The 27557-nt window shown below is 35.4% G+C and overlaps 3 protein-coding genes and 1 long non-coding RNA gene across 8 annotated transcripts; all 4 read right to left on the bottom strand.

Moving 5' to 3' along the window:
* Positions 1-4591: 4591 nt before the first annotated feature.
* Positions 4592-5456, bottom strand: LOC140960706 (uncharacterized). Its single transcript, XR_012172247.1, has 3 exons — positions 5256-5456; positions 5053-5153; positions 4592-4848 (listed from the first exon to the last, which is right to left on the bottom strand). It is a non-coding gene; the product is annotated as an uncharacterized lncRNA (long non-coding RNA).
* Positions 5457-12797: 7341 nt separating this feature from the next.
* Positions 12798-14702, bottom strand: LOC140962167 (thaumatin-like protein 1b). The gene is made up of 3 exons (XM_073421055.1): positions 14538-14702; positions 13715-14408; positions 12798-13384 (listed from the first exon to the last, which is right to left on the bottom strand). The coding sequence occupies exons 1-3, from the start codon at positions 14593-14595 to the stop codon at positions 13198-13200; spliced, it is 939 nt and encodes a 312-aa protein (XP_073277156.1). The 5' UTR covers positions 14596-14702; the 3' UTR covers positions 12798-13197.
* A 6686-nt stretch (positions 14703-21388) lies between these two features.
* Positions 21389-25006, bottom strand: LOC140961863 (uncharacterized). Of its 5 annotated transcripts, none has more exons than XM_073420616.1 (5): positions 23375-25006; positions 23221-23274; positions 22750-22916; positions 22266-22376; positions 21389-21781 (listed from the first exon to the last, which is right to left on the bottom strand). In XM_073420616.1, exons 3-5 carry the CDS (start codon positions 22876-22878, stop codon positions 21629-21631), a joined length of 393 nt encoding a protein of 130 aa, XP_073276717.1. In that variant the 5' UTR covers positions 22879-22916; positions 23221-23274; positions 23375-25006; the 3' UTR covers positions 21389-21628. The 5 variants fall into 5 exon arrangements, with proteins under 5 accessions (XP_073276717.1, XP_073276719.1, XP_073276715.1 ...); XM_073420618.1 differs by having other exon boundaries at positions 22750-22860; XM_073420614.1 differs by having other exon boundaries at positions 22750-22860; positions 23221-23269.
* A 1-nt stretch (position 25007) lies between these two features.
* On the bottom strand, positions 25008-25478 carry LOC140961077 (chaperone protein dnaJ 11, chloroplastic-like). Its single transcript, XM_073419390.1, has one exon. It carries the CDS (start codon positions 25476-25478, stop codon positions 25008-25010), a length of 471 nt encoding a protein of 156 aa, XP_073275491.1.
* Between the last annotated feature and the right edge of the window lie 2079 nt (positions 25479-27557).

Here is a 27557-nt window from a genome sequence, read left to right as displayed (position 1 = left end):
TGTCGTTGAGAAAAAAAAGATGTGAAAATTTTATTTTCCTGCTAAGGTATCGCCTAGCAGAGGAGCAGAGTTAGGGTGGAGAAAATTTTTATTTTCTTGCTGGCATCGCCTAGCAGAGGAGCAGTGTTGGGGAGGAGAAAAATTTTGTTTTCCTACTAAGGCATCGCCTAGCAGAGGAGCAGAGTGTGATGTGAAATTTTTATTTTTCTGCTAAGGTATCGCCTAGAAGAGAGCAGTGGCGCTCGGCGAAGGCGAGGCACGCTCGTGCAGAGCAAGGGCGCCTCGGGCGAGCACTTGGCGAGGCGGTGGGCTCGACCGGGGCGAGGCGAGCGGGAGAGGGCGAGCGTGGCACTCGCTTGGGCGAGGAGAGGCGGCGTGAGGCGAGCTGGGATATGGCGAGGGCGAGCGTGACGCTCGGCTAGGGCAAGTAGGCGCGCTAGGCAGGACTGCACGACGAGTGCTCGGCTGGGCGAGCAGCGTGCGTGAAAGGGCTAGCATTCGGTGGGCGGCGTGGGCAAGTGCTCGGCTGGGCGAGCAGGCGCGCACGGCGAGGGTTCAGCGTGGGCGTGCAGGCGAGGTCTCGAGTGTGTGCTCGGCTGGGCGGGCAAGCGCACGCGACGAGGGCTCGGCGTGGGCTTGTGGCGAGGCTTTGTGGAGGGGCGCGAGGGCTGTCGGGTGGGGGCGAGGGCGAGGCTTCGATACTGTCGGCTGGCAGGCGAGGGCATAGGATGCACGGGCGGCCGAGCAAGGGAGGTGTGCGCTCGGGCGAGGCATGGGCAGGGTGATGAAGCAAGCGCGTTGAGCGTAGGTGGGAGAGAGCTGCAGAATCGCGACTTGATTTGTTTCCAAATTTTTGGAGACTGACAGATGGTGGGAAGAAAATGCACAACTCGCACCCGGTAACCCGAGAACATCACAATTAATCGAACTTTGAAACTACGATTCAGTTCGACTCGGGAGGGGGAGACTGGTGATACCCCAGGGATGAACCCATCAAGATCAGGCCCAAACTCCCGGCCCATCTCTAGAGCCCACAGGTGAAGGGCCCATGAGCAGCCCAAGTATTTTCCTATAAATACCAGGTTTGAGCGTATGATTTAGCATTCATTATATTGTTTTCAGCAGCACCCTTAGCTGCTCCCCTCATATATCCTCAGTCTCTGACTTGAGCGTCGAAGGGGCTACGCCAGGACACCCTCCTGGCCCCCTTCTAACGGTCTTATTCTTGATTTCAGGCTCAGAGTAATCTTAAAGCCCACGTCTGAACTAGTGACACTCGTTGGAATCGGACCCGAAATTTCCCGTGAGTATCATCCACGAAAAAATATTACTTTTTATGCTAACAGTATTACTTTTATTGTGAATATCGGTAGGGTTAACCCGTCTCAAAGATAAAGATTCGTGAGACCGTCTCATAAGAGACCTACTCAATTCAAAAAGAGAAATGATATATCATATATGTACAATGATAGTTAAATACACGGTTACAGATGATTTTTGAGATAACAAAATTATCTCAAATATATTTTTGAAATTAAAGTGCATTTGGAATAATTTTTAATCTCAAAAACAATATATAACCGTGTATAACTCTCAATCTCTCATTGTACGTACAACATTACTCTAAAAAAAAAATACATTGTCTAAATTCGTCATTGGATTGAAGAAAGATGAATTTATGGTAAAATATTGAACACAAACACCAGGTGATATCGTGTAAAGAGGAATCTTCTACTACCTCACACGTACCTAACATATTCTTTGAATTCAAAAACTATAATTTGATGCATGAATTTATTCCACATTTTTTTTATATTAATAATTGGGGCTGTATTTTAAAAGACTCTTGAATACAATATTTGTAAGAATGAAACATATGGTGGGTTAATCGATCATAATTTTCTCTTAAAATTTATGATAATTACTTCACACATGTTATCATAATTTATATGACAAAAACTTGTGTAAGACGGTCTCACGGGTCGTATTTTGTGAGACGGATCTCTTATTTGGATTATCTATGAAAAACTATTACTTTTTATGCTAAGAGTATTACTTTTTATTGTGAATATCGGTAGGATTGATCCGTCTCACAGATAAAGATTCGTGAAACCGTCTCACAAGAGTTATAGATATGCACTTTGAATTAATGCGTAGAAAATGCATGTGATATTAAAAATTATTTAAATTTTTTGCTTCAGATTTTAATATCCATTGTCCATGTCTCCCTTTAACCAATTCAGCAGCCCAACATGCAAAAAAAAAAAAAAAAAAAAAANAGAGAAGCAATAGTAACAGATGAGAAGGATTGTGGGTTTTGTTTAGGATAAGATTTCACTGTAAGGTCTGTCAATAAAGATTTGGTATTCTGACATTCTATTTGGTATGAAAAGAAGGGCCGAAACCAAGATTCGAGAATTAATGGTGAATGTGTTCACATTATTTAAAAGTAGGCAATTTATTTTTTTAGATTATCTTCTTCGTAATTATTATTTTTCGATGTGTATTGGGTGAATTGATTATTAATATTTTGATGTAAAAATGGTTTAGATTTGACGGAAATATATGCCAAAATAGAAATGCGTTGATAGGTGATTCCATCATAACTTAAAACATTTTTTAGATAAATTATTTTTGTGGCCATAAAATTTGTATTAATCAACAAATTAATTAGGAAAAAAGGAATTATTCAGAAATTTAATTGTCCACTTGTATTTTTTTATGTCTATTAGGTAATATATATATGAAAGGGAAAAAAGTTAGTGGTTAGTTAGTCTATTTTTTGAATGTGCGAAAGTACTAATATTCTTTCTTAAAAAAACTTTAATTAAAAATATATTTTTATATAAAGCTAGTAGCAGGACCCAAGTAAATGTTTTTTAAAAGGTTAATTCCATATATATAAAAAAAGGTTAATTTCATATCTGAATAAAGATTTAATTTTGTGGTGTATACATCATCCGACATAGATAACAGCGTAAAAGGAGCAAAAAAGTACCCCAAAAAAATTGCTACTCCAAATTCACCATTGTCGCAGTTTGTATCAATCTTCACCCTTTTTTTTACAAAAGCCTAAAGTATCAAAAAGCTTGCTCATCAAGATTATTTCCTTCACTTTAATTTGATTCTACGGATCATATAAAAACATAAACTTTGAGACTCAATAGCTAAATACATGGTGATACCCCTGTAAGAGCCCGGGTCATCCATGACCGGGGATATCAGATGGATTCCCAAATCAGGGTCAATCTGCAGGATGAATTCTTCTGAAGCCGGGCAGGTGCAAGCCCGGGCTCTACTCCCCGGGCAACCAGACGCCGGGGCTCTTATATAAGCCCACGGTAGACATTCTAACCGGGTCACCTCGATATGAGCACCGCACTCGAGTACACTAGCAGAATAGGATGTGGGTGACCGTCCTATCTCTGACACTAATTCAAGTGGTTGACAAAGTCAGACAGACGGGATGTGACTAGTGTATGATTTGACATGTCAGAATGTAGCCGTCCTACTATAATTAGTAGGTAGCACACAGACCGAGATCATTAATGCATCCCCTACAATAAATACCAGATTTCATCTTCACATTTACTATTTTTATATATATGGAATACACACATTTACTCTCTCATCCACACCAATATCACAACCATCACTTGGTTACATTGGTATTTTGTTGAGTCATTCACTGACTTAAGCATCGGAGTGGCCACGCCGGACACCCTTTCGGCGCCCATTCAGAGTTCATTTTATTGTGTGCATGTTACAGCTGGAGCCATATTACAGAGATATATCTTCATCACAGATATATCTCCTTGCTCTTATTCTCTTCATCATATTGATAGCAGATCCGACGGAGCACCGGACCCGGCTCGTCCATTTCACCTGGATCGCATCATTGGCGCCGTCTGTGGGAATTTGAGCTCAAGACGTAGATATGGTTTCCATTCAAAAATAAGCACAACTCTACTTGGCAAACATACAAGCACGACCAGCTCGGCACTCAGATCTTATCTGTGGATTTCAGATGTGCTCAAAGCTCAGCAGCTATCCCGGATTGGCATGAAGGGCATTTGCTATGCACTCAGTAGCATACAACTATATTAGTCACCTAATTTAGCTCAACAAGAGAAGTTTCACTCTATCAGAAATGAATTCAGATTCAGTATTTCCATGTTAGTGATTTGGTTTTTAATAAAACTAATACAGCAGGAGAAGCAAAATCTTGAAAGTCCGGGAGACACGAGGCCCCGGCATATTGTCTTAAGCCCGGGAGGTATGAGGCCCCGGCACATTCTTTAAAGTCCGGGAGATATAAGGCCCCGGCACATTATTTAAAGTCCGGGAGATATAAGGCCCCGGCACATTATTTAAAGTCCGGGAGATATAAGGCCCCGGCACATTATTTAAAGTCCGAGAGGTATCAGGTCCCGGCATATTGTCTAAAATCCAGGGCACTACACCCTGGCTCGGGGAACCACACCTCGATCAACAAAAAGCCCAGGGTTCTCCAACCTTGCTCGGAGCTCCGCACCTCGACCACTCCCAAGTCCCGGGACATTTTTCCCGGCCCAAGGCTCCGCACCTTGGTTATTTAAAAGCCCAGGGTTCTCAAACCTAGCTCGGGGCTCCGCACCTCGACCACTCTCAACTCCCGGGACATGTTCCCCGGCCCAAGGCTCCGCGCCTTGGTTATTTATATGCCCAGGGTTCTCAAACCTGGCTCGGGGCTCCGCACCTCGACCACTCCCAACTCCCGGGACATCTTCTCCGGCCCAAGGCTCCGCGCCTTGGATATTTATAAGCCCAGGGTTCTCAAACCTGGCTCGCGGCACCGCACCTCGACGGCTCAGAGCTTCGGGGTCGTGGGCCCCGGCCCCAGGCACCGCGCCATGGTTATTTATATGCCCAGGGTTCTCAAACCTGGCTCGGGGCTCCGCACCTCGACCACTCCCAAGTCCCGGAACATGTTCTCCGGCCCAAGGCTCCGCGCCTTGGTTATTTATAAGTCAGGGTTCTCAAAGCTGGCTCGGGGCTCCGCACCTCGACCACTCCCAAGTCCCGGGACATGTTCCCCGGCCCAAGGCTCCGCACCTTGGTTATTTAAAAGCCCAGGGATGTCAAACCTGGCTCGGGGCTCCGTACCTCGACCACTCCCAAGTCCCGGGACATGTTCACCGGCCCAAGGCTCCGCGCCTTGGTTATTTATAAGTCAGGGTTCTCAAAGCTGGCTCGGGGCTCCGCACCACGACCACTCCCAAGTCCCGGGACATGTTCCCCGGCCCAAGGCTTCGCGCCTTGGTTATTTATAAGCCCAGGGTTCTCAAACCTGGCTCGAGGCTCCGCACCTCGACCACTCCCAAGTCTTGGGACATGTTCCCCGGCCCAAGGCTTCGCGCCTTGGTTATTTATAAGCTCAGGGTTCTCAAACCTGGCTCGGGACTCCGCAGCTCGACCATTCCCAAGTCCGGAGACATGTTCCCCGGCCCAAGGCTCCGCACTTTGGTTATTTATAAGCCCAGGGTTCTCAAACCTGGCTCGGGGCTCAATACCTCGACCATTCATGAAGGCCAAGGCTCCGCACCTTGGTTATCTATTAAGTCCAGGGACCCGTACCCTGGCCCGGGGCTCCGCACCTCGACCATTTCGAGCCCGAGAGACATGAGGTCCCGGCATCTTATGCAAAGTCCGGGAGACACGAGGCCCCGACATCTTATCTCAAGTCCATGAGACACTAGACTCCGGCTCCTCATCCCATCTCTGGGAGACATGAAACCCCCGATACTTTTATAAAACCAGATTGATCATCTCTTTGGGAATCCAAGCATGACTAATCGGGACAGCGAGTATGACTCTAGCCCGACTATTTAAGGGATGTGTGATGATACCTCTGTAAGAGCCCGGGTCATGGATGACCAGAGATATCAGATGGATTCCCAAATCAAGGTCAATCTGCAGGATGAATTCTTCTGAAGCCGGGCAGGTGCAAGCCTGGGCTCTACTCCCCGGGCAACCAGACGCCGGGGCTCTTATATAAGCCCACGGTAGGTATTCTAAACGGGTCACCTCGGTATGAGCACCGCACTCGAGTACACTAGCAGAATAGGATGTGGGCGACCGTCCTATCTCTGACACTAATCCAAGTGGTTGACAAAGTCAGACAGGCGGGATGTGACTAGTGTATGATTTGACATGTCAGAATGTAGCCGTCTTACTATAATTAGTAGGTAGCACGCAGACCGAGGTCATCAATGCATCCCCTACTATAAATACCAGATTTCATCTTCACATTTACTATTTTTATATATATGGAATACAGACATTTACTCTCTCATCCACACCAATATCACAACCATCACTTGGTTACATTGGTATTTTGTTGAGTCATTCACTGACTTAAGCATCGGAGTGGCCACGCCGGACACCCTTCCGACGCCCATTCACGAGTTCATTTCATTGTGTGCAGGTTATAGCTGGAGCCATATTACAGAGATATATCTTCATCACAGATATATCTCCTTGCTCTTATTCCCTTCATCATATTGATAGCAGATCCGGCGGAGCACCGAACCCGGTTCGTCCATTTCACCCGGATCGCATCACATGGCATTGAATCATAAGCCGGGATCATAAAGAATATACCGCGAGTAGGAAGTGGAATTAGTACAATGAATTCTTTCATTAGACGTATCTAGTATGGGGTCACGTACCAATCCTTAATAATTAGTTTGAAACAATATAATAGTTAAACGATTAATATACTACTACAGGCTTTGATGTTATGTTTTGCTCTAGCTATATTCAAGAATATAAGCTAATAAATAGTTATTGAGCTTGTAACGACCCATTACGGGTCCAGTGGACCGCCCATACGGCCCACTGCCCCTATCGACCCAAGGCTATCCCGATCTTGGGTTCCCTCAAAGGGGCCTTTTCTCTCACGGGCTTTCCATAGGCGTCGTACGGGTTACTCATAGAACTATCCAGCTCATGCACTGGAGCTTATGCCTTCCCAAACTCGAACCTGAGATACATGGATATATAGATACTCAGCACAAGTCTGGTACCAATTGACCTAGTAGCTCAATTGGTACCAGGAATCTTGATATTAATGTACTTGTCCTATAGGTCATGGGATCGAGTCCTGGGGAGGCGAAAGAAACCCTTTGGTAGGGAGGGGGATATCCTATGAGTAACCCGTACGACGCCTATGGAAAACCCGTGAGGGAAAAGGCCCCTTTGAGGGAGCCCAAGATCGGGATAGCCTTGGGTCGATCGGGGCAGTGGGCCGTATGGGCGGTCCACTGGGCCTGTAATGGGTCGTTAAAACTTTTTTTTGTCAAAATTTGAAGATAATTTCAAATTCACTGAATTTTAAAACTATTTTAGTGACGTAAATTTTAAATTTTTTTTATTTCAATTCATCCGACACAAATACATCTGAATATTTAGTTATGGGGATCTTAGGATTCAGACCACGAAATCAAATATAATTCCAGATTCAGTCCTCGGGCCACAAAACGTAGTTTGAGCCTATCGGTCTCACATGTTTTTATCATTTTAGCTTCATGGCTTTTTTTGAGTTCAAATAGATACATATAGTTGAAATTGTGACATAAAGTTGTGAGTTTCATATATCAATACATTTTAATTAGATATATTATTTATGTCATATACGAGAAACAAACTAAAATAATAAATATAGGTACAAATCATTGAGATTATAACACAAATATACAAATTTTAAGTTTAGACTGAATCAAATTATACATATAATTATAAATTTTAAGTATGAAATGCTAACAATTTTTTCTAACAATAAGGTACATGTCGAAAATAAAGTACACATATATGCATTACATGTATCAAGTGACTTAAATTGAGTATCAATCAACTTAAATTGGATATATACAATATAATATTTGGATTCTTAAGTTCATATAGTTGAAATGTAAAACATGGCAGGTCAAAAAGTTTAAATTAAGATTTTATAACATGAGAACTGAATCACAGCTTATATTTGAACTTAGAGACTGAATCACAATTAACCATATACTTTCAAATAATTTATTATACATATTTTGTTATCTACTAATAGTTAAGTGGGAACATTACTTTGGGTTGCTTTCTTTCTTTTTTGAAAGTTGTTGGATTCTTAATTTCTAGTTTTTTTTTTTTAAAAAAATATTCTACTTTAATTTATGCATGGACAACTCTATCTCTATAAGTACGTATATTACATGGTCAAAAAGGAGCCAACATGTTGCTTTATTTACGTGAGAAAGAAGTGACAGATTATTGTATTATCTACTCTTTAATCCAAAATCTTGAATAAATTATAAGTAAGATCACACGCTGAATATTTAATAAATAGCGCTACATAATTTTCTTTCGTGGTGCTAATTAATTATGACAAAAACTTGTGTGAAACGGTCTCACGAGTCGTATTTTGTGAGACGGATCTTTTATTTGGGTCATCCATGAAAGAGTATTATTTTTTATGCTAAGAGTATTACTTTTTATTATGAATATCGGTAAAGTTGACCCGTCTCACATATAAAGATTGGCGAGACCGTCTCACAAGAGACCTGCTGATTAATTAAATGGATAATAATTTACAGCCGGCTTCAACTCATTACATTCCTTAAATTTGGCCTTGTTTTGATAATTATAAGATGCTAGTTACTTGGACAAAAACACGACTAAATTTCGAATCTTTGATGATGTATACTTTAATATATATGTACACACACATATATATACACACTAGCGATCCACGTATGTTATAATTCGTATGTTTATATTTATAAATTATAACTGATTTAAATTTTTTGACTGTCAAATATTATAATTTATTGAAAAACTAAAATGTTATCGCTACGACATGAATCAATCACGGAAGAAAATTCTCATTCTCCCACACGAAATGTGACGAGGAAGAAATAACTAAGATAATATACATATATATGTGTGTGTGTCTAATAAAGTCAGAAAAAAGTTAAATAAGTTAGATCAACAGCACTAAGACCTGCCTTAATTTGATGGCTGAAGCCAATCAAATGATAGGGAATTATCAGATTATTACTTTTAAATACACTAATTAAAGACAGACTCCAGAAATTATATATCTCAATCAGATTCTAAGCACAAATTTGTTTTTTTTTAAAAAACATTTTTTTTAAAACAATAGTTTTCAGACAAAATTATCATATATAGCACAAAAGATCATATATAATAATAATAACACCAATAACAATAATAATAATAATATTGGCAAATGCATGGGTGCCTCGAATTTGTCAAATTTAATATTTTTTTATTGTTCTTTACATAATTGAGAGCTGTTTTTATTTAATTTAATTATTCTGATTGTGTTTTGATTAATATAATACTTAGTCGATAGCAAAATTACACTGGAGAAAAATAAATTTCTTATCCATCCCAAATTAAGCCGCGATCCATAATCTTATCAAACACAAGACGTAGGGAATCCACTGAACCGGGGTGATAGGTGAAGGATGTATTTCGATAAAAAAAATATATAAATATATTACTAAAGGAGGTGAGAAGTATGCATACATTTGAGCCGTTGAGAGTCACACACATCGTCGGTCATTATCTTTCGCTACGCATTGAGTAAACTTCTAAAGTAATGAAGTACTCTATAAATATGTTATTCAGGTAAACCATACTGGACAAATCATGTACAATAGGATTACTGGAAAAATTATTCATAAGAAAAATAAAACCCATATTCATTGGTCAAACGTTCACCTCAGACGCTGATCTAAACTTTTGCATATACATTCCTTGACCTAATAGTTATGTGAAATGTAATTATTAATTATATCTAAAGCATTAAAATAATAAATAAAAAAAAGTTAGAGTGAAGTGTGTGATTAACCTATCGTAAACATTTAAAAAAAATAGTCGATGAAGATAACTGGAAACTTCGTGGATACATTTTTCTGATCCTTTTAATGGATGTAAAGTTTAATTTTCCAATTACATGTAATAACTTGTTTCACTCAAAATGTCTATAAATTGCATTTTTAAGTTTGCAAGTCATTGAATTGTCGGAAAGTGCAATTAAATTTATTTTTTTTTTCCAAAAACTTGTGTGACACGGTCTCACAGATCGTATTTTGTGAGATAGATCTCTTATTTGGGTCATCCATGAAAAAGTATTACTTATTATGCTAAAATTATTACTTTTTATTGTAAATATCGGTAGGGTTAACCCGTCTCACAGATAAAAATTCGTGAGACCGTCTGACAAAATACCTACTCAATTTGTTTGGGAAACTGCTTACGAATTGCGAATATCGATTTCATGTGTTTCAAGTAAGATTTGGTTAATTATTCGGGTTCGAGTATCTAAAACTTTAAATTGTCTATAATTTAAAATTGATTCAATTTGATTACAAAGATTTCAACCAAAAAAGATATTGATGATCTGATTGTCCAACTGCAAAAATAACATTGAAACAAACAAATATTACATTTTAAAATAAATTATATCACATAAATTTTACTTAAATAACAAAAAATAATATATTATCTTTCATTCCAGATTTAATTCAATTTCTATCTTAATTTTTTGAATCATATCATAATTATATATTATTATCATAATATAATGAACTAATAAAACATATATTTCATTATGTATGTTGCGTATACATGGAAGATATGAAATAATTTCAATGAATTTTCTTAAATTTTGTTATGTATAATATAGTACAATAATTGTGGACAAGTTGCTTAGCAATGTCACGAGTCACGACCTTTACCAACTATTAGAAAATATGAATTAAATTAATTATATGATCACTCGTCATTTTATTTAATAACTTATCCTATGAATTATTAAATCCAAAGTTTATCATCGAACGAGTGATGACTCCAATTGATTGTTCCCGAGCACTTTCCACCAAAAGAAGTTAAAGAACAAATTATATAATTTTTTTATTTTTGCAATTTGATGTTTAAAAAAATAAAATGAACCGGAGCTGTCATATTCATTCATAGCACATAATTAATTTGATGAATGGAAAGTATTTCATCTGAACTTAGTTCGATGGGAAAATTATATTTTCAGAAAATATTATTAAATATTTCGTAGATATCGTTTTTCTTGTTAATTAATTAAAATTTACATATATCTTTTTATTTGACGTCTGATTCAAGTTCCATAACCTATTATAATTATAAAATATGTTATACACATTATAGATTATCATCTATATATCATATATAATTCAAAAAAATCCGAATTTATTTTAATAAATACTATTGGTATGACATGGGTGATGGGACAACCAATTTTTTTTCGAATTTACCTTTATATTGTATTTGATATGTAAATTTGATTTCATGTATATTTAGTAATTTTAATTATATCTCATCAATTTTTTTCAACTAACTATTATGGAGCAAATAGTATGAATAACTTTTTTTGTGTTGAGAAAAATCGCCAAAATTTCATTAAACTTCAGCAAATATTTGAAAAAAACGACTTATTTTATAAAAAAAAATTGAAACTGATTATTTGAAAAAATAAAATATACTATATACATATATATATCATATGATATTAATATATTATACTGTAATCAACATGCGTGTACGATAACAATAGTAATTACTTCATTCATCTCATATATTCAGGTTGAATTTTTTCATCTGTCTCAAATATATATATAATCTATTTTTCTTATTTAGTATTATTTTTTATTAATAGCCGGCATGTTTGCTAGTACTAGTACCAATTGATTTTATTTGTTACATTGAATAGGCTTTTTTTTTTTTTTTTTTTTTTTTTTTTTTTTTTTTTTTTNCCCATATTCTCTCGTTGTTATTTTTTGACATATACGAGTAAATATTTGAATTAATACAATAACATGTAAATCACGCTAGTCAGATAAACTGTATTAGGTACAGATTGTGCGACAAACTCACCGGAAGATTTGGTGATAGAGGGAATCAAACTCCTGACAATTAATCTATCGTTCTTCTACTCTATCAACTCAAACAGAGATATATAGACAATGTTTTGCTACATAGAAACATGATTTTTGACGATTATGATTTCAGTTTCCCGTATATCTTATATTTCAAGTTTCCACCCTTGGATTTAGAGGATCTGGTAGATCACACATTGCATGAGCTTATATAAATTTTAATTTTTATTATAATTATATAATGGGAAAGTTGGTGAAAAATCCCCAATCAAAATATTTCTTTGAGTTCACTCCCTACCCACAAAATTGTGGTACTATGTCATACAAAATGTGGTATACTTCATGTAGAAATGTGGTACACTTCATACGGAAATGTGGTATTAAAAAAGTACCCAGGGACTGAACACAAAAAAATCGACGGCTGGGGACTGAAAGCCAATTTCCCGTTATATAATCATATAAAAATTAATTTAATTTAATTTATAAATATGTTAAACATTAAATAATTTATATTATTTGATTGACTGAAAAACTAGATAGAGAAAGAGGGAGTTGAAAAGAGAAAAAATATGTAAAATAAAAATGATAAGATTCACCAACATACCACTAAAGGATTTAACTTTAGTATATAATATAGATATAATATTGTTATCATAGAAAAAAAATCAAATAAATTAAATATTTTTAAATTGTATTAATAATTATCGTGTCTTTAGATTCTTAATTAAATAAGATCATTTTGTTTTTCTTCGTATTTTTAAATAATAAAGATTGGTTGATTTTGTAGTTTAAATGATGTAAAATGCTAAAACACTGGCAAAAGATGATGTATCATCAATCAAGTAAAATTTCACTATGGAGAACGTAAACAAAATAAATAATTTTTTTTTTCACTAAATTATCTTTATAATCCCTAATCTACCTAATAAATATGTCTCTCATTCCCCATATCAATCATACTTTTTTTAAAAAAATATGAATCTAATCTAAAAATACAAAATAAAGACTTTTAAACGTGATTTTACCATATTCCTAATGCTATCTATCTATCACTAAAACTAAGCAACCTTTTTTTCTCCTCTACTATTCCATCTATTTTTTTGCCTTTCGTCGAGTGGTCTCGTCTAGATGACTCAGGCTGATCGAGTTCTTCGTCACATGGGCCCCCCATCTCAGGCCCAGACGATGTAACGAGGCCCACATAACCTCTTCTTCCTCCATAACCCCGACAGGATTATATCAGGTTAGGCCCACTGAAATTACAAAGATGACGCAAGAGCCATAATGCCGCAGCGATTAATAGGGCACCGCGATACGTGGGCTGTGGTGCACCGCCACTGACGTCCAATTCGCCTTGGTACACCATGGCGCTGTCTATGGGTTGTTCCGATCCATTTGGGCCGGCAGACGAGGATTTTTGACTGCACAAAAAAAATGAAGAATTTAATAATTTGTATGTCAGAGATGACAGATACGTTGTGAAATGACCGTTAGTTTTCTGACGGGGGGGCAACCAAGTTGTGTCGGCTTACATTAATAATTCTTTTCGTCTAAGCAAAATGTGTCGGCGATACAAAAATGGACTAAACTGGTTTCTAAAAATATCACTCGAGCTGCGGATTCAAGGTCAATTGGATAAACTATGTTGAGCTCGATCGAGATCAAACCATGATTAATCCACAAGCCAACATTTTTTTGGTTGACTGGACAAAAGTGTCCCTCTTGTAAAATGGGCAATTTGGTAAAAGTACCTGGTGTTGGGTGAAGGACAAAACATGACGATGTAGTCGGCACCGGTACATGTGAAGGTGCTGGTGGAATCATCGTAAGCGTAGCTGTATGCTTGTGGGCACGCGCTTTTGAACAGCTGGGAGTACTGAGTCGGCTGGCAGGATTGCGGTGTGCCGTACGCGCCTACGCAGCAGTACTCGTCGTTCCCTAATGCCTCGCAAGCGCTCTTGCACGCCACGCGCTCCCCGCCGGAGCTCATCACCTGGAGGGCAGACGGGCAAGCACTGTTCAGATCCCTTATACATCCCGTGTTTGTACAGTTCGTCCCGGATCCGCCTTGCGGCACCAACAGCATCGGGATGTTGTACCCGTCCACGAGGCTGACGTCGTAGAAATCTTTCCCCCCGTAGCCGTTGAGGGTGAATTCCGCCAGAGTTGCAGGCGGCGCAGCGCCAGACCCTGCGCATTCCACCTTTCCGGAGCCACAATCCCCTGTGACGCAAGAGAATTTCCCGGTGGAGTCAAAACCGCACTGTGTCCTGCCCCAGAAACGCCCACCCCAAGACGCCGGTGCGCTGATGATTTTCGTTTCGCCTGTTTGCAGAGAGAATCCTGTTGGCTCGAGAGATGCGATACCAGCGTTCGATAGAATGCCTGGCCAGACCGTGAACGCACACTTGTTAACGAATGTGAATGTACCAGCTGAATATACTCCTGTAAGCGGCAAATCATAGAAAAAAACTCGCGTTATTTCATCAAAACTGACACAGTCACAACATTAAATTGCCCATTCCCGAAATTAATTAATCAAGAAAAATCTTCATCATTAGTCGATGTAGGTACCTGAAACAATGGAATTTGAGAAAATCAGGAGTACAACATGCAAGTAAAATCTCCCCATAGAAGTGGGATGTCCTTCGATTGATGGATAATACGAAAGAAAAAGGACTGCGGTGAAAACCTACTTCCGAAAAAAAATGAGAGGAAAGAGATTGGGGAATTTCACAGGCGGTGGCAGAGGGCTTTTATAGGCAGCAGCAGAGGGGAGACTAGTGCTACTGCGGGACCCGGCGAGACCGAAGGTGCATTTTCTTGAAAATGCACTGACTTTATATTTCATATTTTTTGAGATAATTACGGAAAAATTTCATATTTGAAGCGAGTTTTCAATAAACTGTTCGAGTTTTAGCAAAAGTTTGCGCATTTATTATATATTTTAGTTCGTTGAATACTCTAATATAACATTTTATTTTTCGATATCATATTAATATTATATCACTATCATATTAAGAAATTACTAAAAATGGGAAAAATAAAGATAATTATTGAGAATTATAATAAAAAATACATAAAACCAAAATCACAATAAAATAAAAAATAAGATCAAAAATAAAATTTCTCGATAACATAAATAATAATTTCAAATCCATGCACAACTCTATTTTGTATTACAATTTATGTTACATATTTAAATAGTATATAACAATGTCGATTGCTTAACAAATGTTGAAAAGTAAAAATCATTTATACCATATATATTTATCTTGTTCACATTTTTTTATTTTTTAAATTTTTTTTAGAAATATGGTATTACTGTCTTTGAATTGATAAATTCCATTTGATCATCAAAATTTGTACTGTAAAAATTTATAACTCTCCATCTAATATATAATTTTAATTCTAGCCAACTATTACTATTTACATATACATAAGGCAAAAACTTATGTGAGACGGTCTCACGGGTCGTATTTTATGATACAGATCTCTTATTTGGGTCATCTATAAAAAAGTATTATTTTTTATGTTAAAAATATTATTTTTATTGTGAATATCGATAATGTATAATAATTTAAAATATATTGCTGATACGTTGAATGTAGTATCGAAGGACGACTAATGATGATCTTGTAATATTTGAAAAGTTGTTGACCTCCTAGTTTGAACTCATGGGATTACTGTTGTTTCTAGTCATATTTGATTGCTTTGTATATAATAATTGTCATACCACAAGCTCAATTGAATTTTGCTTCCAATTTGTAAATGTTTTCTTCTTTCTTCTCTTGTTGTTAAAAATTAGGTCAGAAAATATTTGATTTGAAAAGATATTTGAAATGACATTCAAACAAATATATTCAAACAATCAAATAAATTTAAAATCTACGTACAACTTCAAATCAGGTAAACTAACATATGATACCAAGATTTCAAAGTCTTTCTTTGCCTAAAATTTTGAAGTTCAACAAGATGTGATCGTTTATTTATGTAATGAAATTGTGCAGCGTGATTGTAAAATGATGTTTTTTTTTCATGAGTCACATGAAAATTAATTACACAATGATATTCTATTTAATGAAACTTATGATTGGACAAAAAATAATCGTGGGATTGCATATCCATCCACGTTGCAATGTTTGAAGAGGTGGATGTCATAAAGAAATTAGCTAAATGTCATTCAATCAATCAAGAACTTTTGGTTTTTTCTTTGATGGAATGTTAATGTTTGAGCACTTCATTTTACAAAATGTTTTTATTTAAATTTTGATTCATGTGGATGAATCATGCATTTGAAGTAGTTGTTTATTCGTATATTTCTTACATATAAGAACAAAATTATTTCCTTCTTTAGTCAATTTAGTATATTCTACCATATTTGGCATTTGATGCGTGTATATGCAAAAAAAAAAATTTAAATAATATAAAAATTATATAGATAATTTTATACAATAATTTTTTTAAAATAATTGGTGTTAAAAGAGAACTTCTTGTTTTTTTTTTAAAAAAAAATATGTAAATATATATTTTATTTATATGCTGGGGCGACATCCCCGCGACAATTATTTATGCTCGAGAATAATAAGCAGAAACGAGTCGCTGTCCTTTGCGAAATCCTTATGAACAAATCACACATCAAAAGTGATATTTTACAGCAAAAAAAAGGCGACTTCTGCTGCCTCTCCTGCGGCTGCTGACTGGTGCCAACTTGCATTCACGGCAGAACGGCCGTTGTCAAACAAATTGTTTCTTTTAAAATAAATAAATGTCCTTTCAAAATAAATAAATAGATAAATGATTCATGTGTGTGGAAATTTTCAACATCTATAAGATATCCATTGAATCATAATAAAATTCCTCACAAGTCCGGATTACCGACTAAGTTGGACCAGACAAGCTTGTGAGATTCGCCGACGGTACGGTTTACGACATCGATTGCTCTCAACTAAGGGTAAAAAATAATATAATTTTCAATATATCGAAGTTACCGTATCGAAAAATATCGAATTTATCGAAATTTTTGATATACCGAAATATTTGGTACGACATGATACCGATACCGAAATATTCGGTATGGTAACGATATGAAATTTGAATTTTTAGTATATACCGAAATAATATATATAAATTAAAAAATATATAATAATTTTAAATAATAAATTTACATTTTATAAAAATATAAGGCATTTTTTTGATATAAAACAATATATATCGATACGTATTAAAATAAAGAATTTAACTTCTGTTTGGACTCATCATATTAGAATAGTCCAAATCAAAGTTCACTGAAACAACTCGACTCATAGTTGAGAATTTAAAATGTTGAGAAATCTTATCTCTGTCGCCTAACCTTACAGCTGGCTAGAAGACTGGATTTTGGACCTCGACTTGTTAAAAAACTGACAGGCTCCAGAAATCACATGAGTTCAGACATTGTTGCAAAGATAGCGGATGAAGAAGTCACACATGTTGCGGTTGAAGTTTATTGGTGTTCATTGATGTCTTGGATCTCCACACATGTTGTGGTTTGTGTTTATTGTCTTGATGTATTTGTTTTGTATATATCTTTCTGGGTTTTTCTTTGACTGTCTTGAGATATTTGTTTAGTATTAGTGATCACTGACATTGAAATTACAAGAATGAATTTTTTTTATATATATTTTCGGTATGACGGTATTTTACCGATATTGTAACGAAACTTCAGCGTACCGATTTTTCAGTATACCGAAGATTCAGTACGATAACGATATCATTTTTCTCATATCGATATTTTCGATACGGTATACGATATCCGAAATTATCATACCGACCACCTCTACTCTCAACGGTTGATCGAACATAGACAGAGCTAGTTGTCATTTTTAGCTCTAAAAAAAATCTAAGTTCTACCCTATCTAGATATCATTAAATAATCGATTTTTTTTTTATATCAAGATCGCCCTTTAATTGAGCGAAAAGACCAGCCTAATTAGTATATAAATAATTTTCAGAGTGTTATAATTTTCTCGACAGGGACTTTTGATGACATAAGTAAGCAATACACACACTAAGGCGGATGAATTGAGAAATTGGTTGGGAAGAAGAGTTGGGCGGCTTCAACTGTATGCATGTACTAAACTCCTATTGTTGAAAAAGTCATGCTTGGTGACCTCTTTTACAGTTGACAGGTAATTTTTGACTTCCAAAATCCACTTTTTTTTTTTGAATTTTCAAACTCATTATCGGATAATGTTTGTTTTTTTAGCCAATATTTCAGAGATCCCGACAAGTTATGTTATATTCGAACGAGATTCAAATGATTCTCATGCTATTATTATGTATGAAGTATATGCAAATTCAATTTTTTTTATGAGCCGTAATTGTGTATATCTAAAGGTGAATATTATCGAAGATACATAGAGTGAAAACTCAAATTGCAGTCTTAAAGAACTCAAAATGATAAAGATTACAAAGAAGAGTGTTTATATAGTTAGGAGAACCGCAAAAAGAATAAAATGACTAATTTATCTTGAGAGTTAACAATAATGTAGCAAAAACTTTTGTGAGACGGTCTCACAGGTCGTATTTTGTGAGACGAGTCTCTTATTTGCTTCATCCATGAAAAATATTACTTTTTATTGTGAATATCGGTAGGGTTGATCCGTCTCACAGATAAAGATTCGTGAGACTATCTCACAAGAGACTAATATACTCAAACAAATATATAATATCCTTATATTTTGGGTACATTCTTGTTCGGAGTAGCATCTCATTGACCGGATAATGGGTTCCCACAAATGACGGAAAAAATTTGATTTGTTATTTTAAGGATTGCATTGTTTACTAAAAGAGTTCATTGAATCAAATACTTGGTTAAAATTCAAAATTTGCTGGCGTCAATAGGATAACACTTTGAATGAGCAAATTGTTGGTAGATTTCAATTAATCGTGACCTGGAATTTTCACCAAGATTGCATTCCCTCACGCATTGAATCCTCGGATTCTTAATGAATGCGATACGAAATGCAAGTACCGATCTTATTTTATTCGTTTCAATTTCAATTGTCTTGACCAAATAGTGCCGTACACAATAAAATAATGTAAGATACGAAATGCAAGTACTCGTGTTGATTATTTATTCTAATATTGAAACTTGAAGGCTATCTAGAAAATTTTAAGATTTGAAAATTAGATGTTATAAAAAAAATCGCAAAATTATTTACTCAATATTTTCAGAATGTTATTCCATATATTATAGATTATATTCATAATTTAATCACATGTTTTGAGCATTGTCAGTATTTAAATAAGAACAGGTCTAGTTTTTGTCTTTCACATAATAATTCTATATAAGTCTGCATACATTTGTGAGTAGATGGTGTTTGTGAATATGTTTAGATGAATACATTTTTTGTGAGTACATTTTTTATCTTGTCTCCCTTTCTTATTTTAGTTTACTGCCATTTCATTTTCAATGATTATTTTCTTTCATATGAAATGTATAGGTAAACCAATTTTCCCCACCTCTTCCATGCCAACCCTTTAGTAACATCTTTGCCCATGTTCCGTCACTACCTCATATGATATAATCCCCGGTGTCAATATTCAACGGAGTGCTCTTTTATCTTTTTCTCAGCATTCTACGTAATCCAAGTTTGATTATTTCAAGAAAGCTAACTCGATGACTCAAAATTTGAAAAAGTAATGCCTTGAAGACTTTTTAGCTCCGACTCGAGAAAGCTTGAAAGGGAATTCCGAGAGCCCTTGAGCTTCAAGCCATGAAAGAGGAATCCGAGTTGCATCCTGAAATAAGGAAGATCTTGGTAATCTTTTTGAGCATATACTACTACCATGTTTGTGTTCATTCTTTGCATTTTAAATTTTTTTTACATTTATACTGCAGAAATGACCAATTCTCTATATCTCAAGCCGAGACTCAACCTCTAGCATTGGTTAGCTTGAAGTCTTCTACTACTCAAATCGTTCATGAGGTTCAAGCTCGTGGTGGCAAATTGATGAATCAAAAAGAGAACATCCAAAAGAATACAACTGACTTGGAAACATTAAACATACGCACTTAGAATTTTTAGAGCTTCATGCATATTTTGATAATGAGATGTAAATGATAGATCTATCTTGTTTATTCTAAAAATTGTTGATCAAATCACCGCATGTTGGCCATATTTTTTTCTTTCACAATCATCTCCAGTGTGAGTAATTCACTTGACTTGTGATGGATGTAAGCAGCTGAAATGCATGCTTTTATTCGGCGATGACCTTGATATTTGTTGTATCCTTCTCTGTAATGTGACTGAGTTTACGGAATACGACATTTCAAGAGAAATTCTGCCAATTTTTTTGTAACAATGACCAAATGACGGGTTTCATAAAATATAGTTTACAACCGACATATTCATCGTACTTTGACAATATATTTATCTCTTCTTTAGCATTTCACCAGTAATATATGATGTAAGTCAAAAGAACCATTCACCTTCACAACTAAATCTTATACAGTAAATCATCATAACCTAAACAACTATCACCTTTAATAGCATCATCACCATATAACAGAAAGCTTGGATAATATTTTCAATTAGAAATGATGTCTCTAACTAAAAACATATAATCGCGCAAATCAAACTCTCAATAAAGTGTAATTTATGTTCTTCCATCATCATCACTCAAATTATTTACACGAAACAAATGAACCTAACAGTGTAAAGTCAAAGTTTGGCCAAATAAATTCCTGATCAGAAGTGGCTTAATAACCTACTTTCCGACAAAAATTTAAGCTCCCTGTGCAATATTAATTAACTCACTTACAATTTAATATAACATATTTTTCCCAAAAAAAAAAAAAAAACAGTTTCCGTTTACTGAAACAAAGTTTAATGGCTCTCCATCGTAAATAGCACAACAAATCCAAAATATGAACGCCTCCAAAACTAGCTGACAAACCATGATTGCTATTAGGCACCAACAAGATTTTATTCGAAATTTACTCATTTTATTACCGAAGAAATATTCAAATTCCAATTTAAAACCAATCCCAAATATGAAGTTTACTATGGTAATAAACAAATCGAAACGGCTTACAGGTTATTTCATTAGTAATTATATTAGATTTCAAATATATCAAAAAAATATAATTTGAAATTCATTTAATCCAACTTTAAATAAGAGTTCTATTTATTTACAAGCGAGTCATCAATCTCGATCCATTCCATACAGTAGACTAATAAGATTCGGAACTCATTCTCAGGGGCTTGACCCAAACAATTTTTTTTATGAGACCCAAAATTCAAACACCTTTCACTCATATAAATTGAGCTACTAGAGAGATATGGTGCTTGACATTTAGAGTTATTTGAGATACTTTCAAGACAAAGTGGGACAATAATCAAAATACGATGACCCGATTCGACGAAAAGTAACAGAGGCTAAATTTAATTTTAAAAATAAAATTTTTATTAAGCACTTCAAGTAAATTTTGGATAATAGGATCTTAACTTCCACAAGCGAACAAAGGATGTGAAAAAAATCATAGTGAAGCGATATCTTTTCTCATGGTGAGTGAGATTGAGGGACATCAATGGAGAAGAAATGAGATGTAATCCTAAAATCTGACTTGGACATAAGTTTCTGAACAACCATTAATCATACAGGCAGAACTTTGCACACTAGTTGGATGGAAGCTGCTTCACAAGACCTCGGAGAAAACAAGCGAGTGATCTTCTAGCTTTCACTGACGCAGCATCAGGTTTTCCATGTTCCTCTGAGGTGGCCTGAGGCTCTGGTGTAGCATGAACCTTCCTAACCAGTTGTCGGAGTTCCTATAACATAAAACAGGAATAAAAGAACCTATGAGCAGGATACAGCTAAGAGCAACGTACATAATCTTATACAATAAGGAAATTTATGTGCTTCCATATACCAAAGAAAAATTTAAAGAACGTCAGCATTTTGGTAAATCATGACCTTTTTACTACAAATACTCTGGCAAGAACGGTGAGCTGCAATAAGAAAACGTCCTATTCCCAGATTTCTCTTTATGGCGCCATTAGCCATTGGTGTGCACAAATTTTAGGACTTTCTCATTGTGAAGTTTGTTTTAGCCGCAATGGGATAAATGGCGTTGAAGTTTATTGCAGACTATGATTCTAAAGGAACAGTATATAACACGTTCGTTCATAATATCTTTATATCAGAAAGAATTCAATGATGAAGAACAAGATACATCAATATACATAAAACAATGACGATGTGTTTGAGTTCTTATTACTCAACAATCCTAATTAAAATCTCCCAGAAACTAACCTGTCGATCAAACTCTATTTCACGAAGTGAATAAATTTCATTAGTAACGCAAATGTCCTCGTTGATCAAACCGTCATACCATCTGTCGGCTACAGCAACGTTAATCGAATCCTGCAAAGGAGCCCAGAGGTAAAATAAAATATTTGATTCATCAGAACCTTGTTAGACAAGAAAAAAAACGTATGTAAACATGATAATTACAAAGTCCCATCATATCTAACTGAATCAGAACAAAAAACAATGAAAATCGAATCTGTAAACAAGAAGTGAGAACAAAGCAATAAACAACATAAATTCCAACCAAAATTATCTCAGAAAGACACTGGATTTTTTTTCAAACTAAGAGGTAATCATACTTTTGTTACTACATATACACAACCGATGAGAATAAATGAAGTGATATTTGCAGAGGAAGTTTCCAACCCCAAAAAAGTGCAAATTACCCCTTTCCAAGGCTATAAATAAACGGATCATTTTTGCTTACTTCTTCACCCCCCTCTTCAACTTCCTCGTCTTCCTCTTCTTCATCATTGATATCCAAGCTTTCTGTGCCTAAGAAATCTTGAAACCTACTCTGGTCTCCATCTTTCGTGGCCTGAATTAATCCATCCATTAATTCAATTTCAGGCCCCACTTCTCGTAGCAGTCTTCCTAAACAAAGTTGTTGATATATTTACAGAGTAAATCAAGTAGGAAATGCACTACACGATCTCAATTCTCACATACTATAAATCTTTTTTAGCCATATTATCAATTATGTTGATTTTTAAAAAGGAAAATTACATTTTCGTCACATCTATGTTATCAAATTTCAGTTTTAACGTATCAATTTTAGTTATTTTATTTTTATTTGAACACTTACGTGGCAGTACACACATCATTGTCATGTAGGATAAATGACTATAATTCTAAAGTGGTACTTGATCGGCAACAACACAAAATATAAAACAAATACCTTAACTAGCATAAGCGCATCATACACCTCTTGCTCCAGAGCAGCCACTCTGCACTAATAGATACATATAGATGCATCAAATGCCTGATGTTACAACATTTACCCGTACTTGGCAAACAAAGTTAAGGAAATGCAGTTTTGTACAATATTTCACCTAAGAATGCGCTTAATTTGAGGTGGAGAGAAGCTGGCTAGCTCCATACCCCAGCGTACGGCACGTCGAGCCTCGCGCTTTCTGTCGTTGCGGCTCTTAGATGTTTCACCGCTATCCGAAGACGACACATCGTCGCTGTCGTCCGCGTCGTAGGGCAAAGGAACGTCACGCAATTTAACTGCGCGGGAACGGAAGTGGACTGCACGGCAAGAGATGGAGAATAATACGAAGAACGGAGGACTACCGGAGCCGTGGGTTGAATGTTAAGGTCCGCTGAAAAGATGATAGATTGGCGATGGAAGGTGGCGCCACCGCGGCAATTGCATCAGCGGCCTCAATACGTGAGCCATTTTGGGCAGATCTCTACGGGCTCGGTCTTCAAAATTTTTGTGCTGTAACACCCAATTTATTCATGGGCTTTTATTTATGGACCCAATTACTTTTTCTTTTTCCCAAACAGGGGCGGCCTCAATACGTGAGCCATTCTGGGCAGATCTCTACGAGCTCGGTCTTCAAAATTTGTGAGGTGGAACCCCCAATTTATTCATGGGCTTTTATTGATGGGCCCAATTACTTTTTTCCCCAAACAGGGGCTCTATAATTTTGAAACAAACAGTTTGTAATAATTTTAATTATTGAACTCGCGACTCAAATATAAAAAAACTAAAATGACGATGACTCACTGGCACAAGTTCCCGTAAAAAAATAGGGGAATTGGTCCGGCTTAGAACTAATTTGAATTGAGAGTTTACATCAACTGTCTAAAGTCCATTCAAAAAAAATATTCTATTTGTATTCAAAATAAAATAAACATTTTTTAATTTTTTTATCAATCAAATTTGAACTCAAAATATTTTTTTTGATAATTCACAAGTCATTGTCGAATTTTAATATTTTATAAATATAATATTATATTATTTATATTAAATAAATATATACCAAAAATTTCAAGTAATTATTATTGAATAACAGTCTCAGACTCTCGATAGATGCACTATCTTTTGAGTGAAACTTGAAATCGAGTTTTTAATTTAATCCGAAAGTTTAGTTTATTCGAGCTTCTACTCTAGTTCAAACTTTCAAATTCTCTTCATATTTAATTTGATTTGGTTTAATTTAGATCCAAAAAGTAAACAAATAAAACATCAGCACCCAGAACAACAGAGGGAACCTTTGTTCCACCGTAGGACGATGCTACCACGATTATGCTGGTTTTTGGATAATATAATTCCAATAAGATAAAAAAATTTAATTGTCAAAATAATGAAATTAATATTAAATGAAATTCAATAATTAGTTACTGTTATATAAATCACAAAAACATAATTTTTTTTTATACAGAAAGTCTGATTTAGAGGCTTATCCATTCCTTTTGTCGTCCCAGATACTATACATAACATTACTCATCTCGCAAAATTAACTGCTACAACTCTTTTTTTCTTTTTCTTTTTTGCTTTTGGAATGAAAGATATGTACACAAGCCTGCTGCAGGTTATATTTGTAAAATAATCTTGATCAATTATATTTTTGAGAAAATGATTTTCTTAAAATAAAATTTGACCAAAATTAAAAAAAAAATACGCGTGAGGCCGACTACCTAGAAAAGGGCTATGGCTAGAATATGTATCTTACTCTACCAACACTGATCAGTCTCCCAGTTCCGCCTCCTCCGGCTCATCACCGGAGAAGCACCCGCCGCCAGCTGCGCCTCCCTCCTCCGACGCCGAGAGAGCGTGATGTCGTACAACGCGCGCTTCTCCGGATCCAAGAGAGTCGCATAAGCCGCGTGCACTCTCATAAATTCGTCAGAAGCAGACTTCGCATCTTCTCCATAGCTGGGAGAGACGTCGGGATGCAAGACCCTCGCCAATTTCCTAAAGGCGGACTTGATCTCCTGACCCGATGCGCAGGCTTGGATCCCGAGGACATCGTAAAACGACGCCGTCTGCAGAGCTGATTCAGTGGATGCCCACGTCCTTTCTGAGGTGGCGTAACGAGCGGAGATTTGGATCGGGCGGCGGAAACTGAGCTGATCCGGAGAAGTCGAAGCCGGAGAGGAGGAGAATCTGCGGCCGATTGAGAGAGACGGCGATGTGCAAGCCATAAGATTACAGGATGGATGGGATCGAATATGAAGGAAATTTATTTATAGAGGAATAATGTGATGTGGGGGCCACTGACGAACCGGTAATGATGCGTGTGAGAGAAGAAAGCTTATCCACTTGAACATGGTGGATGCACATTGTATGGATAAAATGCAAAAAAATTTGCTGAGTCAATAATAATAATAATAACTATTTATTTTTATTATTTAAAATGCTTTTATTGAAGATATGATGATTAGAGTCTGATTGCGAAACCATCGGATCGACCTCCATTATTGGCAACTTTGCCGGTACGAAAAGACCGGGAAATTTATTTTTACTTTCTACATGTTTCGAGTTCGACTCGGATTCACAAAATCGATTTCAAAATTCAAAAAAATTTCTAAAACATTAGTAATTTTTATTTTAATTTCAAAATATTGTAAAAATAAGTGAATTGAAAATTTTTATTGTATCTGAATCAGAAAACAAAACGAAAAATATATAAAGATGAAGCCAGATAATTAATTAGTGATATATAAAGATACATTTTGAAGACAAGAGAGAACGGGGGATAGATTAGGAGAGGAGAAGTGAGAAAGAGAGATATAAATATATTAGTTATAAATTTTAAACATTCATTCAAATTTTTAGGTTAGATCAAAGTCAGTTATAATTTAAGTTTTAATGTATATCAATGCATTTCATCGAGTTATTAACAATCTATTGACATTTTGAATATATATAAATTTTTGTAAGTTTTTAAAAATTCAATGTTTGATATCACTAAACTTATAAAATTCTTCATAACTTTATCTTAAATATCATTAGTTTCTACGGACTATATAAAAGTTTTGATTGAATATCTCTATATTTTTATAATTTGTGAAAGTAATTAAAAATAATTTCGATGCTACGATTTAATTTTTGAAATACCTATCACAGATTTAAAAAATTATCTCTTTTTTATTTTATAAAATTATGTTTTAATTAATTTGATAGCCTATAATTATCATGTTTCATCAACATTTCAACCACTAGCTAGTATCTTGAAATTTTAAGCTCTCCTCCGAAAGACTATTCCATCGGGACCCGACATGGCATGTGGGGTATGTTTTCTTTTTTTATTAACATAGAATTATCCAGTGTTTACTGATGTGGTTTATTGACTTTTGTACTGCAATGACGATTACATTGAGTTTATATTTACCATATTTATAAAATATACACAAAATATCTTTTATATATTTGTGTGACATTTTTTAAATATGTATGTAACGTAGTTCTATAAATATGTTATAATTTTAGTTTTTCTTTTCAAAATAATTTAATTAAATTATCAATTTTATTGTTAAACTTTTTGTGAGTGAGTGTTTAATATACACGTGTGTTGCCAATGTAATTATAAATTTTTAAAAAAATGCTATTAATTCATTTACATGATTTTGACGAAAATGATTATATTTTATATAAAAAATTATAATTAGGTAACTATTCGACGAAACATGCATGACTAAAAATATAAAAAAAAAAAAAAAAAAGAACTGCCATAACTTGGGGAGGGAAAATCAATGTTGTCTTTAGGATTATCCTAAAGTCAGATCCGATCACCCCAAATCATAGACAGACGACGATGATTTGAGTTCTCAAATGACTTGGTAATTTAAGCAACCTGACAACTTGTTCATCTGGCTTTTACTTCGTGGTTCTCTCGCTAAATTATTTTAGAATCCGTCTCTTTCTTTTAAAAAAAAGGTTTATTTAAAATCTATCTTTTTTAAAGCTTGATTCTCACTAAAAATAGTGGATTTTCAATATATTATTTTTCAAGAACGCTTTTAGTTGCTCTCTTCTTATATCTTCAGTCTATGAATTCAGCGTCAGAGGGGTTACGTCGGGACACCCTCCCGATCCCTTCTAACGGTTTTCTTCGTGATTTCAGGTTCAGGGTAAATTCGAAGTCTGCGTCTGGACTAATGTCACTTGTTGGAATCGGACATTAAATTTTCAGTAAATATCAAAGCTTATTTAAAAAATTTATTTTATACATTATAATATGTATGATTGAACGTATTAAAGTAAAACAAAGGAATTTCAAT

The sequence above is a fragment of the Primulina huaijiensis genome, chromosome 16 (genome assembly GCF_012295235.1).
Source record: "Primulina huaijiensis isolate GDHJ02 chromosome 16, ASM1229523v2, whole genome shotgun sequence".
Lineage (NCBI taxonomy): Eukaryota > Viridiplantae > Streptophyta > Magnoliopsida > Lamiales > Gesneriaceae > Primulina > Primulina huaijiensis.
This window is presented reverse-complemented; position numbering and strand designations above follow the sequence as displayed.

Coding starts and splice junctions, on each gene's coding strand:
- LOC140962167 (XM_073421055.1), bottom strand. CDS start 14,595: ATGGGGAGATTTTACTTGCATGTTGTACTCCTGATTTTCTCAAATTCC. Junction 14,409..14,537: donor CTCAAATTCCATTGTTTCAG/GTACCTACATCG, acceptor TGCCGCTTACAG/GAGTATATTCAGCTGGTACA. Junction 13,385..13,714: donor TGTCCTTCACCCAACACCAG/GTACTTTTACCA, acceptor TTTTTTGTGCAG/TCAAAAATCCTCGTCTGCCG.
- LOC140961077 (XM_073419390.1), bottom strand. CDS start 25,478: ATGGCTTGCACATCGCCGTCTCTCTCAATCGGCCGCAGATTCTCCTCC.
- LOC140961863 (XM_073420614.1), bottom strand. CDS start 23,421: ATGGAGCTAGCCAGCTTCTCTCCACCTCAAATTAAGCGCATTCTTAG. Junction 22,377..22,749: donor TTGAAGAGGGGGGTGAAGAA/GTAAGCAAAAAT, acceptor GCTCCTTTGCAG/GATTCGATTAACGTTGCTGT. Junction 21,782..22,265: donor AAATAGAGTTTGATCGACAG/GTTAGTTTCTGG, acceptor TTTATGTTATAG/GAACTCCGACAACTGGTTAG.